This window comes from Cupressus sempervirens, chromosome 7, assembly GCF_028749045.1.
Source record: "Cupressus sempervirens isolate cs-2001-9-10 chromosome 7, ASM2874904v1, whole genome shotgun sequence".
NCBI lineage: Eukaryota > Viridiplantae > Streptophyta > Pinopsida > Cupressales > Cupressaceae > Cupressus > Cupressus sempervirens.
The window spans coordinates 198,410,361-198,429,475 of record NC_143124.1 but is presented as its reverse complement, the minus strand read 5'-3'; the positions used below and the strand labels follow the sequence as shown (position 1 = coordinate 198,429,475).

The window sequence follows — 19,115 nt, the reverse complement described above, 5'->3', positions numbered from 1 at the left end:
TATATATATATATATATATATATATATATATATATATATATATATATATATATATATATATATATATATATATATATATATATATATATATATATATATATGAGAAAATTAGTGAAACTTTAGGTTAGTTTCTTTTGGGTTCCCTGGCAAGATGTTACAAAGAGATCAATTTTTTTCTTGGTTTACAAGTATTTCAAATGAAGAAAAGTATCTACATTGCACAAGAAAAGTATATCAAGGAGATATTAAAGACTTTTGGGATGGAAGATGCAAGACCAGTTGGAGCACCTATGGCTACTGGACATAAAATCCCAAAGAATGATAGATCTATTGATGTGCATCAAACCTCATATAGATCAATGATTGGTAAATTATAATATGTTGTTCACAATAGACCATATATTACACTAGTAGTTGGGATTGTAGCTACATGTTTTCCAAATCCTAAAGAGAAATTTTTTGATAACAGTGAAAAGGATACTGAGATACTTGACAAGAAGAAAGGATTATGGACTATATTACAAGGAGAATGATATAACTTGAATCCAAATATAAACATTGCATCTTATTAGAATAAAATTACTAATAATTATTTTCAAATTAAATAATAATAATATATTTAAGAATTCTAAGTGTGACCATTTCTATAAACTGCATCTTTATATATGATGGGTCGTGAAAAGTTCATGTCTTTAATTCTAATTGTTCTTTGGTCATGTCTATTTCACTAATATGTGTGACAATTCACATAATCAAGATGACATCTTGCAAAAGAGAATTATGTAATTTAAGTAATAAGGCCTTTGAGATGGAAACATTTAAGTGAACAATTAATAGATATCTACAATTAAACAACAACATTACAAACAAGTGTCCATTAAATAAAATTAAATTCAAGATAGTTAAAAAAGTCTATTATTTCTAAGTATTAGTTTTTAAAAATTTAAAAAATTATAAATTTATATAATTAATTTTTTTAAATATATATTATACTAAAATTCTTTCTCTTAAATTTATAATCACGTGGTTGTGTTAGAATTAATTAATAGTATTAATAGGTTGTATTGAAACTAGATTTAGTAGTTAGTAATATTTACTTTATTTTATTATTAATATTTTATTTTAGATAATGTATTTAAATGTATATTCATTTAAATTTTTGTTATTATAATTGTTGTATTACATTTACTTGTAACAATTATTCAATTAATTTTTACTAATTATATTTTTTTAAAAAAATTCATTTTATAAATAATAATAGTTTTTTGTAAAATTGAAATTTTAATTTTTAACCATTTTCAATTAAAAAATAAATAAATGTACAATTAAAACAAGAATGAAAATTTTGAAACCACTTTCTCATCTCAGTTAATATACTTATTACAATGAAATTCTTATTATACTTAAGATAATTTCTATAACTTTTAAGATTTAAATTTACATTATAATTATGACTATTAATTTTTATTTTATTTTATATAATATTTAAATGTATTAATATTTGTTTTATTTAATGAATCTAATGTATTATTTTGAATAATAGATAATTATAATTAAAAATAATAATAATCCATTGTTTAATATTTGGATTGAGATAAAATGAAATGAATTGAATCAATTATTATTAATTATTAATAGATAAAGTGAATGAAACATTAATTATCATAGGTTACCTTTATTTTAACTTTTTACTTCAGTTTTGAAATTCAACATTTTTAAATATATTGTTTTAGATGTATTTAAGATATTAAATATTTTGATGGGAATCGATATTTAATTGATTTTAAATTTCAAATTGACAGTTACAATTATAACATTTATCTAAAATTATTTTAAAATGGTTTTAGTTTTTTTACATTCGATTTTTCTAATGTCTTTTTAATACAAAGCAAAATATTTTAGTTATATTTTTATTTTTATTAATTGAATGCAAACATATAAATTTTATATAAAAAGTCAATTTAATAAATTTTGATAAATATAATTTAATAAATTGTAGACATATTATTTTACAAAAAGAATTAATTATAAATAAATATATAAACTTTTCAAATATTTGTTTAATAGATATACTCTGATGGTAGAAAAATATTTTTTTCATAAATGAATGCAATAATATGCAAAATAGAATAATAGTCTAAAATAAAATGCCACATTGACAAAGAAATGTTTGAAATTCGTAAATTTAATGTTTCTTAGTCCGTGATTTAAATGTTCCCTAGTATTAATTCACCGTTACACCTAAAAGTACATCCTCAAGGTACTAAATTCAATATGGTATAATCTAATTTTCCAGTAAATTCAATATTTGTTAGTGTACAAGTTCCTCCGCCACCATGGTATCAAAAGTTGGAAACATTTATATAGCCAATTACCTAAAATGTTAAAAAATAGAAAACTTTATAAATTAAAAAATATATATATTAAAAGTCCAACGAGTCTCAAAGTGGAGAACCTTTTTAGAACCGCTCAACGGGAGAAGTCCAGTTCTCACAATTTTGCGACATGTCTGAATATACTAATAACTAGAGAAAAACATTACATAATTTGCTTAAACAAAGACTTGGAACACATTTTATAGTTTACTGTACAGAGCAAAACAAAGTCGAAAATGGTATCCAAAACTCTCTAATTCATCTTTTTGGATCAGGAGTGTAAGTTTATTCGAGCAGATGAACTTAACAATCATATTAAGACAGCGATAACAAATGTAGGACAAAAACATAACCCAGAAAATTATAGTGGTTCAGCAACCTTGCCTAAATCCACTTTTAAGCAGGGAAATCTCTTATTATTGCTTAACCAATACAATACAAGTCATGGCATATACACAGCCATTTATAGAGCCATATACAGTCACCAAGTAAGGAGAATGGAGAAGGTGAATGATCGTGACCCTTGAGCTTCACATACCCAACAATCTCCCACTTGAAGTCCAACCAGTACAGCCATGAGCAATAACATCCCTGCTTTTATATCTTTAATATTACATTATAATCAGGCCTTGAGAAGACTTTAACTGTGCCAAATTCTGTTCAAGAAAACTTCGAATCAGCCTTCTCCAAATTCTGTCGGACTGAATACAATCTAACGCCATAATATCTTCCATTAAAACTTTCATAGATGCAAATTCACCCATAAATCTAATTTGAGGAATGCTTCCAGTGTGATTTGAATGCAAGTCACATTCATCTGTGATCTCCCTACTTATCACAAGTGAATTCTCCTCTGCATAAATCTTGATATCATTTTTGCCAATTACTGGCATGTCCACCAGTAGAAGCAACTTATCTTGTTCTTTTACCATGTCCCATGACTTCCTTAAATCCACCGTTCCCCACGACACCACGGTAAAAGTTTTATGGAAGAAATTATCTAATAAAAATTCATCTGCATTTTGTGAGACAACTGGCATTGATAATGACTCGGATTCATGTTGGCAAATTTCATAAAAGATCCGATGACATATTTCCTGCATATCACTCACGGTAAGTGGAATATTGACCTCAGGTGAAAACATGGTACTACACACCATCCTTGTGAAGTAATCCCTCTCCATATAATTATCAAATTTGGTTTGTGCAAATTCCAGAGCATTGTACAAGGCTCTCATTGCAGTCAAACTGATATCATCAGAGGCATCATCGATGCTCTTCTCAGAGAAAAGTTCTGGGCCTTGAAGCAATTGAGAATTGATGTTGTCTTCTGTTAGGCCTTTGTGAAAGGTAACTTTCAAATCGTCAGCACCCTTCATGGGAAAAACCAAATGGTCAAATTTTTGACCATTACCATTCTCTCCGGTTATCTTAAATTCACACTCTATCACAGGGACTGTCAAACAGATCACCTTGGGGATTTTGACCTCCCGTGCATCAATCTTCTTTAAAATCGTAGCCATGCCCTTTGTATTCCAAACTGAGTTGTTCCTTTTGGTAGACTGTTCAGCGTCTGGAGCTTCTGCTTGTACAGGATTTTGCACAGTATTCTCACATATGGAATCATCAGGAAATGATGAAACCTCATTTCTTCGTGGCCTTTCTCCTATTCCCATAGATGTCACCTCTGCTTGATCTCTAGTTACAACAGCTTGTTCTCGAGCCTCATCAACGACCCTCTCTGTTGCAGCTTGCCCTGCTCTATGCGCGGCTTCTGCTGCAATTTCAGCTGCTACTGCAGTCCTTTCATGAATTGTTGACACAGACTTTTCTGCCGCTGTGTGTAAAGGATCAAACTTTTGTACTGGAATCATTGTTTCCTCAGCTATGCCCTTCTCACAAATCTGAAGAGGCTCAAAGGGCCAAGCAAAATTCTGTCTGGTTGCCTCAAGCTCCTTTGCACTCAGACAAATTGATTTCTTGTTCTTTTTAACAAAAACTCCAACCTTTTTTCTATTAGACTTAGAAAACAATTCTATATTGTTCTCTAAAGTACTACCTTGATTTATTTCCATTATGTCATTCTCAATGAAAAAATATTCAATAGGATTTTCATCTATATCCATGGGAATAATTTCATCGATTACAATTCTTTCATCTTTAGGCACTACTTCTTCTTTTAATTTTTTATATGCAGAATTGAAGTTGATGTTGACTTCCCAGTTTCTTATCTTACGTTTCAACTGTTGTTTTGGATGCCTAAGAAATTTGTGCCTAATAGCTCTCACTTCATTGAGAGTCTCTACCAGATATAAAGTATTTATTTTACTTTCTCTTGCAATTAATAAGGATCTTTTTGTCACCTTCCATTTATTAAATTCCAACCTCGCATAAAATCCTTGAGAGAATAATTGCTCAATTGAAATAGAACTATTTTTGAGCTGAGGGACATACTTAACATCTTGTAGAAGCCAACTATTTCCACTACCTAATTTTAACAAAACATCTCCCTTTCCAACAATATTTAGAAATTTATCATCAGCAAAAAATACCTTACCAAAATTGCCACTTCTAAAGGTTTTGAAAAACTCCCTATGCCAGGTAGTATGGAATGATGCTCCTGTATCGAGCACCCAATCATTTGCTGCAACTTTTGTTGAAGTCAAACTAAGAACCTCACCGTACTCCATATCTGCTCCTTGCTTTCAACCAAGCTCTGATACCAATTGTAAGTTTATTCAAGCAGATGAACTTAACAATCATATTAAGACAGCGATAACAAAAATAGGACAAAAACATAACACAGAAAATTATAGTGGTTCGGCAACCTTGCCTACATCCACTCTTAAGCAGGGAAATCTCTTATTATTGCTTAACCAATACAATACAAGTCATGGCATATACACAGCCATTTATAGAGCCATATACAGTCACCAAGTAAGAAGAATGGAGAAGGTGAATCACATACCCAACAAGGAGAACTCAAAGCAAACAATGACATCATATACAGCTTAAAGAATGAATCACCACTTCAAACTACAATTTAAATTAAATTGTCTCACAGTACAAAATTCATGAAATAGTTCTGTGACTTGGTGAGAATCCATCAAAATGAACAGCGTAGTTCCTCCCTTGAAACTTAGCGCCAGCAATTGTGAAGAGACATTCTGGGGATAGAAAGTGGTTAATACTGTTGTTTAACAGGTGTAAGAGAAGATTACATTTATCTTGTTCTTCTAATTTTTTGCATTCTTAAAATTTAAAACTAAATAAGAGTTTGAAACGCTAAGTATATATTAGAAGAAATAACGTCAAACTACTAACTCACACACTTTCTTTTATTCCCTATTAATTACAATTTCAACTATTAACATCTGTTTAAAACAGCTACAATTTAAGAGGAAACCATAATTCTTTGTAAGTACCATCTTTCCAATTCCACCTATTCTAGTAACAAAAGTAATTTAATTAAAAAATAAAAAATAAAACATCTCATAGCAATGACATGAAAAAGACCACAATAGGTCGACGTCCCTACCATATTTGTAATGAAGCAAGCACTGTTTCCATAACATTCTGGCGAAACAAGCGTTCCTTAAATAGGCTTAGTAATCTATATTCTATGGTGCACACAGGCAGAGCAAATCAGGCTGAGGGCATTTCTTTACCTTATGCACACTCTCTGAATGAATTAACTACCTACCTCACGCTCTTTAACTCTGGTCCGACATAACAACCATGGAATGAATTAAATATCCACCTTACGCTCATGAAAAAACGATGACATAAACAGCTATTTACTGCCTTGAAAACAATTTCTCACTCCTTGACAGAAGCTGTCACCACCCGAAAACTCGTACCACATAAAATTTAGGTTTCAAAATTAAAATTTAATTGTTTAAGTCGCCCGTCAATACTTAAGTACTATTATAATTTGAGTATAAAGATTATCTTTCCAAATAATAATAATATGGTTGACTATTGTATATATATCTATATATCTTAACTACTATTAAGGTTGACTATTATATATATATATATCTACTATTAGAATTTAAGTATAAAGATTATCTTTCCCAATAATAATAATATGGTTGACTATTCTATCTATCTCTCTCTCTTTCTCAATATATAATTTTAATAAAATAAGATGTGCAAGTTTTGTGAGGATAAATCTATGATTTTCATTTTAATTAGATTTCCACTAGATAAATTTGTGTGTTATGTGATTCTACCTTTATTTATTGATTCTTTTAAAACAATCTTAGTCGGCAGTATCAAAAGTTTGAATTTTTCAATCTTTTCAGCATTATATTAGCAATATATGATAACCTCTTCCCCTTTGCCCACCCCCTCTCCTCTCAATATATTGAGAAGACTAATGAAATATTACAAATCCAACTATAATACATAATAAAACAAGAGCTTTGTAGAGCTATAGTCCCACCTTGTGTAAGAATGGATAAATATAACTTAGGATAACATAGAATTTTGGTAGTTGATTTGAACACTTTAAAAGAGAGAATGTAGTGAAAACTATTAAAATTTCATTGTAAATGAGACCAATAGAGATTTGTTGATCAATTTTGAATTCAAAGTTTTTGAATAGATCATTGACTATAATATTCTTACTAGTATATCTTTCTCCAATACTATCTGTGTTTCTTGATTGCCAAAGAGAAGAATGTGAGATATTTGTCAAAGAGATAAGGATGTCCACTGAATCAAGTAGCAGTCTACTACTAGAAGAATCTCTAAAAACTCCTTAATCAAAAAGCATATGAGAAACCCTTCATTAGTATTAACATATTCACAAAACTTTTCCTTCAACAGTGAAAATTAAAAATTAAACATGGAAGATTCAACTTCAATCTTAATGATATAGTATGGTAGAATACATGTAGATCCTTCTAAGGTAGGTGTGCAAAACATTTTCTAGATATGAAAATGCACCTTGTCCCACTTTTCCTCACTCTTGTCTAGATTGGAATCACACTCCCTTTCTTGACAATGGTTTTATTCCAGCTATTACAATCTAAGAAGGCCTTGGCACATTAGAACCTAGAGGAGCTTGCAAGATGACTTGCTTCAGCTTTTCCACACATAAACCAACTTCAGCTTCATGACCTGGTCAAGCGCCATTGCCAAACTCAACTATTAAAAATAATTGTAGAGAAAAGGATTGTATTGGCTATGGCACCCTGTTCATGGAAATATTTGAGTCAAGTTATCATTAACTTGAACCTGTCAAACAATGTAAAGTGTTAACACTTTAAAATTTATGTCTTGTGAAATTCCTAAATGATCCTTGAATACGCTTCCAAAGTTGCATTCTCAATTTTATTAAAATTACAACATAATCTTTTAAAAACCACTTATTAAAACACTTACATGCACCATACAAGCTTTCCCTAAATTTTCTTTCAACTAGCATCTTGAGACATAACTGTGTGTGATTCTAATGCTTCTTGGTTCTATAAATGGAGCACCAATAACACATATTTTAGAGTCAATGATAGATGCAAAGTTAAGTTTTTAGTTGTAAGCCAAACTAAATATTTAAAAATAATAAAATAAGGATTTAATTAAGGTTATGTTGAGTCATATTAATTTCATACATATCTCATAGTAACTTACAATCCTCAATTCTTTAGTTTAGTAGGATGCGGTTATCCTCTCTAAAAAATGCACCATTGACCAAATTCTAGATTCACAAAAACATAGTGTTTTTTTGAAACTTTCAACATTTGGTCTTCAAGATCTACATATTTTTTGATCTAAAACAACAGCAAAAATTAAAAAAATTCAGTGTGTTTTGTGAATCTAAAAAGAAAAAACATGTGTTTTGTTTTTTTTAATCTTTAGTGCATTTTGTCTAGAGATTAGCTAGTTTAGTATCTATGTTATTTCCTTTCCTATTTCATTGATTTCTCACAATCAAATTTTGGGAAATATGAAGAAAAAAATTCCTAATAGATTATTTGGATTTATTGTTTCAACCAATAAAATAATTTGAAAGATGGTTAGAAAGTCTTTGACAATGTTGATCATTATTTCTCTTGAAACCTCTATTTTTCAGCACACACTCATAGCATTTCTTGCTCATTGTTAGCCCATAGTGTTTAAGATTGATGAACAAATGATTCAAAAAAATCTAGACGATCATAATAGATATGCAAACAAATCCCATTGATATTGTGTGAGTGATTTCTCTCCTAGCTCCCCGTTTGGTTTGAAAAACATCGTGAAAAAATAAATGTAGAAACTAGATCAAGGTTTATAGATTTTTAAATTTTAGTATTAAGAAAAGAGGAAATATGACCTATACTAAAGAGATCAAGAGCTACTATCATTCTAAATATTAATCCAAATACTCTATTATGGAAATGATCTATCATATTTTGTGAATTGCTATAACCATTGGGCATTGACTTTGTTTGCAAGTTATTAAATTTTGTTTGTCAATCATAGAATCATACATACTCTTATAAGTTGCAAAACTTTGAAACATTTTTATATCATTTAAAACCTTGGCATTTTCCCTCCTTGACCATAACCTTTGGAATTTTTTAACACTCCTAGAAACTAGCATTTGTATCCTAATCAACATCTTTCCCAATATGCGCCAATAAACATGATAAAATGAAATGCTAGAATTGTTGGAGATAACTCTAACAAGTTGACTTTAATGTGCTATAACATTCGATCATTATATTAAATTCATACATATCACAAATGTCTAAGGTGATCACAACATAGCTTGAGATAAAGCACGACATATTTTGGATCATACTATACAATGCTTCCATGCCAAAAATGTCTAAGGCAAAAAATTCAAGCTATTTTTTTCCTAAATGCTTTCCAAATGTGACATAGAACAAGGAACCTAATCATTCTTGAATTGAAAATGCATTACAAAAGCTGCACATTTTTCAACCTCATCCTCATTTGTTTCAACTACATTTGTAAGAGTTGAGTCCGTCCTGATGCCTACCTATTAATGGCCTTGATAAGATAGTATTATATTGTAATATATCCATACTAAGCCTATAGTGAGACTACCTCTCTAATAGATAATTTTTTTATTCATATTGCAATACAAGTTTAATGCAAAAAAAAAGAGAAAGAGAATGAAAAGAAGATTCGAAGCATAACCATCGCTAAAATACTTACAGTAATTTGAAAGCTAGCTTCTACCCAATACACATAATAATTTAAATGCTAGGTTTTGCACTGTAAACAACAATTTAAAAGTGAGTTTTTACATAATACATGCACAACTTTAAAACTAGGTATCACACCATAAGAAGGAAAATTTTCAAATATATTTTTAAAAATTATTTTAGTCAACTCCCAAACTAATGAATTTAGCAGCTGGTTGATTATTTTCCACCTAAATCTACAACTTTGCATTAAATCATACGTTGTCACGAGTGTTTTTGGTAAAGCCTGCACAAATGACATTAATAATGTCAAATAAATAAAATTCGTTTACCCATGATTGTTAAGTTTGGTACAAATTAACATTAGTGATGACTGAGATTGTGAATGCAAGAGAGCCAGAGGAATAGATTTTCCATGTTTTGTTCATTATGCCCTTCTACATTGTCTTAAACCAAGAGATTCACATATTTGTCATGCAATCATAGGTTAATGTTGAACTTCACTTGGTTCCAAGAATAGCTTAATATTCTCTACTAATCAGGACCAACCACGTGAGGGTTGAATCTCATTTGGCCCCACCCCCCTAACATCTAAATTTTGTGTTAACATCTAAAATATTTAAGAAATGATAAATCTTTAAAGTGCCAAAAAATGTTCCAAACCTATAAAAATGACATCATTTTCCCATCTTCTAGTGCATGTCATTTTTTCGTCACATCAAAAATAAGTTTCTGCCACTCTAAATTGAGAATGCACATGCAACTGCGTTCAAATGCATGGACAACAAGCGTAGATGAAAAAGGCCAATAGGATTACATTTATTTAATAGGTCTATTAATTTTTTAAAAATTATAGACCATCATGAGCAATGTTAGTTATGGTTTATAACTTAAAATACCCAATTAAACTCTAGTAAAAATGCAAAATTGTTCCATTTTTTAGCTCAACCTAATGTTGTATGAATATGACTTGTTATTGCATAATGAACTATGATATCCTTCTACATTGCCTGAAACCAAGAGATTCACATAACTAGTTGTCATGTAATCATAGGTTAATGTTGATCTTCACTTGGTTTCTAGAATAGTTTAATATTATCTGCTAATTAGGACCAACCATGTAAAGGGGGAAGCTCATTAGGCCCCATCCCCCCTAACATTTAAATTCCCTATCAATATATAAAATATTTAAGAAATTATCAATCTTTAAATTACAAAAAAAAGGTTCCAGACTTGCAAAAGTGACACCATTTTCCCATCTTTTGGTGCGTGTCATTTTTTAGTGGCATCTAAAATAAGTTTTTGTCACTCTGAATTGAGAATGCACATACAACTACATTCAAATGCATGGACACTAGGTGGAGCAAAAAAATGATAACAAGATTGTTGGATTTACAATAGGAAAGGTAAACCTTTTTTTTTTTTTGGGGGGGGGGGGGGGGGGGGGGGGCGCGGGGGGTGTGGGGGGAAGGGTGAATTAGTAGTTTGAACTTGGACCCATAAAATTGTCACCATACAATCATCGCATGCATTCAATGTATAAACTGAAATAACATGTAAAACATATACATCTAAATCATGTAAACACATAAGCAATCACACACATAACACCAAATATGATTACCCAAAAACCCTCCAAGTTAGAAGATAAAACTAGGGCGGGGATGACACCCACAAATCTTCACTACTACAGTTGTAAAGTGTATCCAGTTAAGACCTTACAATGTTTTGACCATGAAACATGATCTATGCCGTAAAAGGTCTACATTGTTAAAGACTTACAAAGGTTGTTGGGTCTCACCTTTTCAGAGGATTTCAACACCTTGTTAGAAGTGTACCTTGTTAGAGGACATCAACTCACAACTAATTAAGAACCCTATTAAGGGACTTCATATAACATGCTAGGACTACTTTGTTAAGAGATTTTGACTAAAATCACGTGTTAAAATGTCTCAAAATAGATCCTACAAGTGGCACTTGCTTGCTTGATAATAAATCACTTCTAAATACTTATCTTCTTGATCCTTGTTGATCAAATGTCTCAATGTTGTATCCTCTTCTCTATCCTTTGTTCTGCTCTAATTGATTTTGCAATGCAATTTCACTTCATAACTTCTAAGTCACCATGAATGCTTTGTCTATGCATGCAAACTTCTCTCTTCAATCCTTCAATTACATACAGATTTATTAGAGAGTTTAGGATTTCCCCCTCCTTAAGAAGACTTAGTGACTTAGGGTTAGGTATGAATCTACAACTAAGATTCATCCATTTTCCCACTTAAACCTTTCCATTTTCTGATTGGCTGCATGTAACTACATAGGGAATCCAAATAGAGATTCATCATTCTCTCCAAAATATCAAAATCTAATCTTAAGTCAGCTCAAAACTAGTTTACATAGTTTTTTATGCCATTACAAACAAATATGTCCAAACTGTTTCACTCAACATTTGAAGCCTCTGATGCTCGTCATGCTCTAATCTTTATACTATGACTTGACATTTGCATAGCTTGACATCCATTGTTTACTTGGCTCCTAAATCACTCAACATGGTCTATCTACTCAGCACTTGAGTGCCTTGGCACATGAGTAGCTCGACACTCATTGCAACTTGGCATGGTCTAATATTTACATGTTGTTCTTGACATGCATTACTTGTTTAGCATGAACTATGTAAATGGCTTAAGTGTGTTGACACTCACTTGTCAAAACTAATCTGAGATCAACAATGTCAAAAATACTTGAATATATATCAACATTCTTATTCTCTTGAGCATAGCATATCTACAACTTGGCTTATATACAGAACTTTAAAATTTTAAAAAATTGTAGTATCATGAATACCTCAAAATTTGATAACTTGCCCCAGAGTTAATATGTCTATTTTGTATCCAAAATTTGTGCTCCCTTCTGAGTAAATGTGTCTCTATTGACACACTTTGACTTCAATGCACTGATACTCTTTCATGCTCTCCCTTAGTTGATATCTCTTCATTTTTCTCTTTTCTTTTTTGAAAAAGTATTTCTCCCCCAATGACGTATCTCCCCCTTTCTTATTCTCTTCTTTTTATTATACTCCCGCAAAAATGTATTATATCTCCCTAACAATATATCTCCCCCTTTTTGACACTTATGTCAAATGGGCTATACACTTGTATTGTGTTTGTCCAAAAAAGATTTATGGACATCCATTATTATTTTGAGGGTTGCATCCCAATTATCACATGAAACATCCAATGACTTGAGTTGGATTGTAAGTTCAATAGCAAGGTGTACTAGACCATCTAAAGTAGAAAGATTGGGATCTTTCTTCAGTAGAGTTACATTATAGCCTAGTTCCTTGTGCAGTATCTCCATATGTGGGGTGAGGGATGCTTGTATGCTTGTTGATTTGGCTCTTATGTTAGCCTCATCTACTATTAATATAGCTAAATAAATCCATGATTGAAGCAATGAAATAAAATGCTTCACTCTAAGCTAGATTTGTTGGTAGGTTGGCACCTAATGTAGTAATTCGGTATTCTAGACTCAGAATGTGACTTCTAGTCTGTTGAGTGAAGAGTGTTAGATTACATAACTTTGTTACAATGAGAATATATTCTCAAGTACCTTCTTCACATCCTCAACCTTTGTTTCCAATGTAACTTGAGTTATTGCTATCTCATTAGATATTTTCTCATTAAACTTACTTTGAAACTTCTTTTCTGACCATTCTAAGAGTTTAGCATTTGTATCAAGGTCTTAATTACTAGCCTCCTCCACTATATTAGTTAGTTGTTCTATTAGTGGCTTGGTCTCTTCACGAGTTGGTAGACTAAATGAACCTAGAAAAATGTCCTTAATATCTTGAAGAGCTTGCTTTTTCCTGTGGTTGACTGCAAGAAATTGGGGTGCAATTTTGTGGAAGTCAATTCCATGGAATTGTACTTCTCAAAAATGGGTACCCAATTTTCTTAGAATCAGGTACCCATTTCTAAAATCGCACTTCAAGTATCCAAGCTACAATTCACAAATTGGGTACCCTATTTTTGAAAAGTGGATCGCATGTTCAAACTACTTAAAAATTAGGCACTTGATTTGAAAAAGCTACAAATACCTATTTTTTGGCATTTTGAGGGTCACTTTCATCATTTGGGAAATGGGAGCCTGATTTGAGAGCAATATGGGAGCCCATTTTTTACCTCTACCAACTACCCCCTACTACTATTTTTTGACATACCAAGTATTTTAATTTGTTTTGTACTATTTTATTTAATTATTTTTAGTTTTACATTTTATATGTATGTCAATTTATTATTATTTTTTCCAGTTTTAACATACATAAAATTGTAAATTTACATTTTTAATGAGTATTATTATTAGATTATTGTATCTATTAATTTAAATAATAGTTTTGTAGATTTTTATTTAAAATTTATTATTTTAGATGTTTTAAAATGTATTTAATTTATGTATTTATTACAATGTTGAATGATTAGATTAGATGTAAATTCATTGTTTAAACATGTAATTACAAATAAATATTGATTTCAAATAACTAGTGATTAATTATCTAGATTAGTTTGTAAACCATATAACAAAGAAAGTAAAACTAACTATAACCTCGACCTAACCATAAAGTTCTGTACAATAAAACCCTAAACATATAACTAAGTATTTAATCATGTAACACCCCACCAAGGGATCCAAACACAAAACATATTATTTGATGATTTTACTTATTCTATTGTACTTTGTTTCATGGATAAAAAATGGATGATGTAAACTATTTTATAAATGTATATTCTTTCAGCATTTCATATCTTGTGACATGTATAGTGGACAATTGTGCATTCCGAATTAATTTGCCAAGTGGCATTCGGAACAAATATATATTATTTAAATGGATTGAACTTGTAGTTATTCTTTCATGTGGATGTGTTATTTATTTTACTTCTAGTACTTATAATTATTTTAAAATGAAATGTAAATGTGCTCATTAAGGAATCGTTAAGGAATGTAATCTCTTATGTTTTTATGTAAATTATTGTAATTGTTATTGCTTTCTTAGTAAAACTTTAGATTAGTTCTTTGAATCCCTTGGCTGGGCATCATTTAGGATTAACTATAATCCCAATTTTAACCAAAACTCTAATCATAACCCTTACTGTCATCCTAACCATAATCTTAATTTGCTAAAACCTACACCCTAATATATAAATAATTAAATAACTATCCTAAGAACCAAGTACTAATTATAAATCTCAAACCATAATCATAACATTAAATGATAAAGTATTATCCTAGAGAAGCATCATATCTACATCTACATGTCATATGAATCTAAAAACATTTACATATCTAATTACATCATTTATTGCATAGGAAAGATTTAAAATTTTCATTATATTATCCATGCATATCATATCAAAAGAATCATATAGAGAAATCATTTACTACATCCATCATAGATAATCAAGAAGGGTACTTAGGTAAATTTATATATAACATGATATTATAAGAAAAGAAAAACACCATATAGGAGAATCTCATGTATAAACTAGAAAAATTGATCATGACACATGTAATGAGATCAAATAATATTTGTAATCATCCCATATGCTAACAATTTATGGGGGTGATATAATCAAAATATCCAAAAATGACTGATATTGGAGCATTATCAATATCAAGGTCTCACAATGATACAAAGACAATGATACATCATAAAAAAAAACTAGAAGAGAATAAGGAATCAAGCATCTAATTAAATAACCCTCCCTCACCATCAAGAGGTGGAGGTGGAACATCAATACGAGTAGGAGGGACTACACCCTTGGATGCCTAAGAATATATAGAGAAGTGAGTAACTTGTCTTTCCACTAGAATAGTTGTTGATTATTCATCATAATATTAAGCCTCTCTAGAGTTATGATAAGTGGCCTCACCCTATGTAATCCTCAGTTGAGAAGTTAGCTCTACAATCCACATATCATGATCAATTACCATGCTAGCTTAGATGACCACCTATGTCTAGACTATCACCTAGTATTGTGCTATTCTCAATATTCTCTAGTCCCCTTATGACATCTTCTTATGTGGTCTCTCCTTTGGCTTCTTACTCCAAAGGCCCATGATTCCTTACCTCACCATCTCCACTACCAAGTAGTTTCTTATCCCATATATCTTAAATATTAATATTCCTAATCCTAACCCTATCCCTAAATCCTAACCCTTATACAATATCTAACTTCTATTAAAATGCTAACCCTAATCCTAAAAGATTTACATAAATCTAAAGTATTAAATACTAAATTTCTTAGATCTATACTTAAGCAATAACCCTAAACATTATAGTAAATAATAATTTAAAATGAGAAAATCTAAACTAGATTCAAATACTAAACTATATTTAAGAATGATATATTATAATCTCATCAAATAGTAAAACATGCGCCTAATTTACAAAATATTAAACCTTGACACTATGTTTTAAATTCTAATTATATCAAGTCTAAGCCTTATCCTAAACCTTTATATCCTAAATTCTTAACCCTAGACTAACTAAGTTATCCTAAATGCTAAACATTTATTCTAAACATAATCATAAATGCTAAGCCCTTCTCCTAATTCTAAATAAAAATATTAAGCTTAAATGTTAAACCCTAATCTTGACCTTAACTATGATTTACATGTATAAGGTTAGGATTTAACATTTAACATTTAAGATTAGGATCTAGTATTAGGATTTGGATTCAGTTTTAGAATATAAATAGGATCTAAGTATTATAATTTAGATTTTATAATTAAGGTGTATATTTAGATTTATGATTAAGGTTTATATCCAGAAACTCATTAAAACACCTTAAGAAAAATGATAAAATTTATGAAGTTGCTTCCACTTAAAAATCAGAATTAGGAAAACATATTTTATTAATTTTGAAACTACTGAGGCTAATGTTTGGATGAGCCAAGAGTAGTTCGCGGGTGGAAGACAAGTAAGCATCCAAAAGTAATTATAAAAGATGTGATCAAGTAATATAATACAAAGTACTATAATAGTAAAAAGACATTGGAGAGAATTAGAAAACACAATTAATATAACACATTCCAAGATAGAGATTTAGAGGGAAGAAAAGTTCTATTAGCAATTCATAACAATTGTTAAATAATAAGATAGGATTTAAATTACTAAAGAAAATATTAAATATAAGTTTTAGTATTATGACTAGAATTAGGATTATGATTAGAATTAGGATTATTATGGTTAGGGATAGGGTTCATGTATTAGAATTAGGATGATCTAGACTTATAGTTTGCATTAAAGCAGATAATATTTAGGATGAACTATAATCATAAATAATAATCAAATAATAATTCTATCTCTAACCTTTCATTCTAATTGTAACCTTAACTCTCATCCTAATGCCATCTATTATATATCCTTTAAACAATAGCACCATAATAAATATCTGAAACCTAAATATAATTCTAACTAAAACCATAATCCTAGGTAAACCCTAACATCAAAGTCATAATCATTATAATATTCTTAAGCTTAGCAATCATGAAAACCCTAAACATAACAAAATTGTATACCATAACCTTGCCATAATCATAACTTTGTTTGATCTTGAGATGAACATATAATCCATAATGAGAATACAATCCCCCAGTGTCACAAAATAAGCATACATGAAAGCCATTAGCTAGGTGGCTCCTATTTTTTGAAAAGAAATCTTGAAGTAACCTATATAGTTTTTTGGAGTATTATTTTATGATTAGAGTTAAATTCGGTATTTAATGTTCAATTAGACTTAAATGTTTAACTTTATATATTTAATTGATATGATTTTAAAGATATGTACATTTATATAATTGATATTTTAGATTTAAATTTTATTAAATAGAATTTTTTTTATAAAAAAATGTTATTTAAACATATATGTAGATTATATTTGATGGACCCACCACCACCCCCTCCCCCCTCTCACGAGTTGTAATCTTAATGACCTCATGTGCAATATTGAGGCTATCCAACGTGAGTCCCACCCCCCTCCTCACCTACTATGCCTTGCAGATAGCATGCAAGGTGTCATTCACTCTATACAACATTTAGATTGTGATATTGATTCATTTCGATTATGGAGGCAAAACATCTATGCCTTCTATTTTGATAGCTTATCATATAGAGAGGTTCATAACTTTAAAATGGGTAAATGAAATTTTAAAAACTATTTTATAAACCCTAAGATGGGTGAGGAGATAAATGAGAGGAAGCCTCACATTTCTATTAGGTGGTGCACACATCCACCTATATTAGAACACTTTTGGGAGCGATGGTGGATGGTATTTGACCGTCCACTGCACACTAATCATGAGGTGCCCATGTACTTCCTTAGGAAGCTATGGGATGAGTTTGAATTGGGTTTGAAACACAATTATTTTGATATGAAATCATTTTAGGGGGTTGTGGAGGGATACCTCGGGATAGGCCTAGGGAAAAGTTGAGTGATAGAATGAGAAACTGCAGGCAACCTCAGCCCCTTGTACCTCTTCCTACACCCATTGTACCAGCTCCACACCATCATTGAGTAGTTTCATCTGCTCTTACCTCTTTGAGTGCCCTTTCAGGCAATTGAGTACAGTAGTGGATGTAGGTGACACATGCTCGCCCACTTGGACATATTTGAACTAGCTATGGAGGCATATGCACAGGCTGCTAGAGCGATGCTAATGCAGCAAATCATGACCATTATGCTGAGGGTGCTGATTTTGATGATGGCATATATGTCACTCATGGTGATGGTAGTGACGAGATTGATGTGTCATCATTTGTTGACCACATGCAAGGAGAGCCTAGAGAAACTCAAGAGCAGTAGGTAAAATTTTAATTTTAATTTAAATATAAAGTAAACATAATTATTTACTTTATATATACATGTGTAATCGTATTAACCATATTAATTTATACTTTTGAAATAATAGAGGATGGATGATATTGTTCCTCCTAGGAGGTAGTATAGTCTTTTCTCGAGACTTATAGACATTGGCATCCCTCATATGGTATTCACTTTGAATTACACTATAAAAATGTACATTCAAAATCATATTTAATAACATGTGCTCATATATTCTTTTTATCTAGTTTTGTAGGGACTATTTGCTGCTACACAGTTTGATGTTAGTACAAGTCCTACTCTAGTTACCACTGAGGCACAACCTCAAATACATACGGTATGAACTTTTGACTGAAGACAAATAATTTGTACTATTTTTATGTATGTACATTGTTATTAACTTATAATCTGAACAATTTTGACTCATGTACATATATTTTATGTGTTTTGATTTTACAAATAGGAGATGGATCATACTCATCCAGACAAGCCTCAATATAGTCTATTTTTGACTCCATCTTATGATCATTATGCTAGCATACCTATAAACACATCTGTGACATTAGCTACTACTCAAGTATGATATATATATGTGTTAAATTTATAGTGTATAAAAAATGTTGTGTACAAATTATGTACTTTTTAGTTTGCGTACTTTGTAATTATTCATATATATATAATTTTGATTCAACATTTAT

General features: G+C 30.4%; 1 protein-coding gene across 1 annotated transcript; it reads right to left on the bottom strand.

The window, feature by feature from the left end:
• Positions 1-2,676: 2,676 nt before the first annotated feature.
• Positions 2,677-6,017, bottom strand: LOC149546176 (uncharacterized). Its single transcript, XM_089794548.1, has 2 exons — positions 5,914-6,017; positions 2,677-5,542 (listed from the first exon to the last, which is right to left on the bottom strand). The coding sequence occupies exon 2, from the start codon at positions 5,063-5,065 to the stop codon at positions 2,987-2,989; it is 2,079 nt and encodes a 692-aa protein (XP_089650674.1). The 5' UTR covers positions 5,066-5,542; positions 5,914-6,017; the 3' UTR covers positions 2,677-2,986.
• Between the last annotated feature and the right edge of the window lie 13,098 nt (positions 6,018-19,115).

Bases quoted from the DNA above. Each gene is read 5' to 3' on its own strand.
- LOC149546176 (XM_089794548.1), bottom strand. From the start codon at position 5,065: ATGGAGTACGGTGAGGTTCTTAGTTTGACTTCAACAAAAGTTGCAGCA.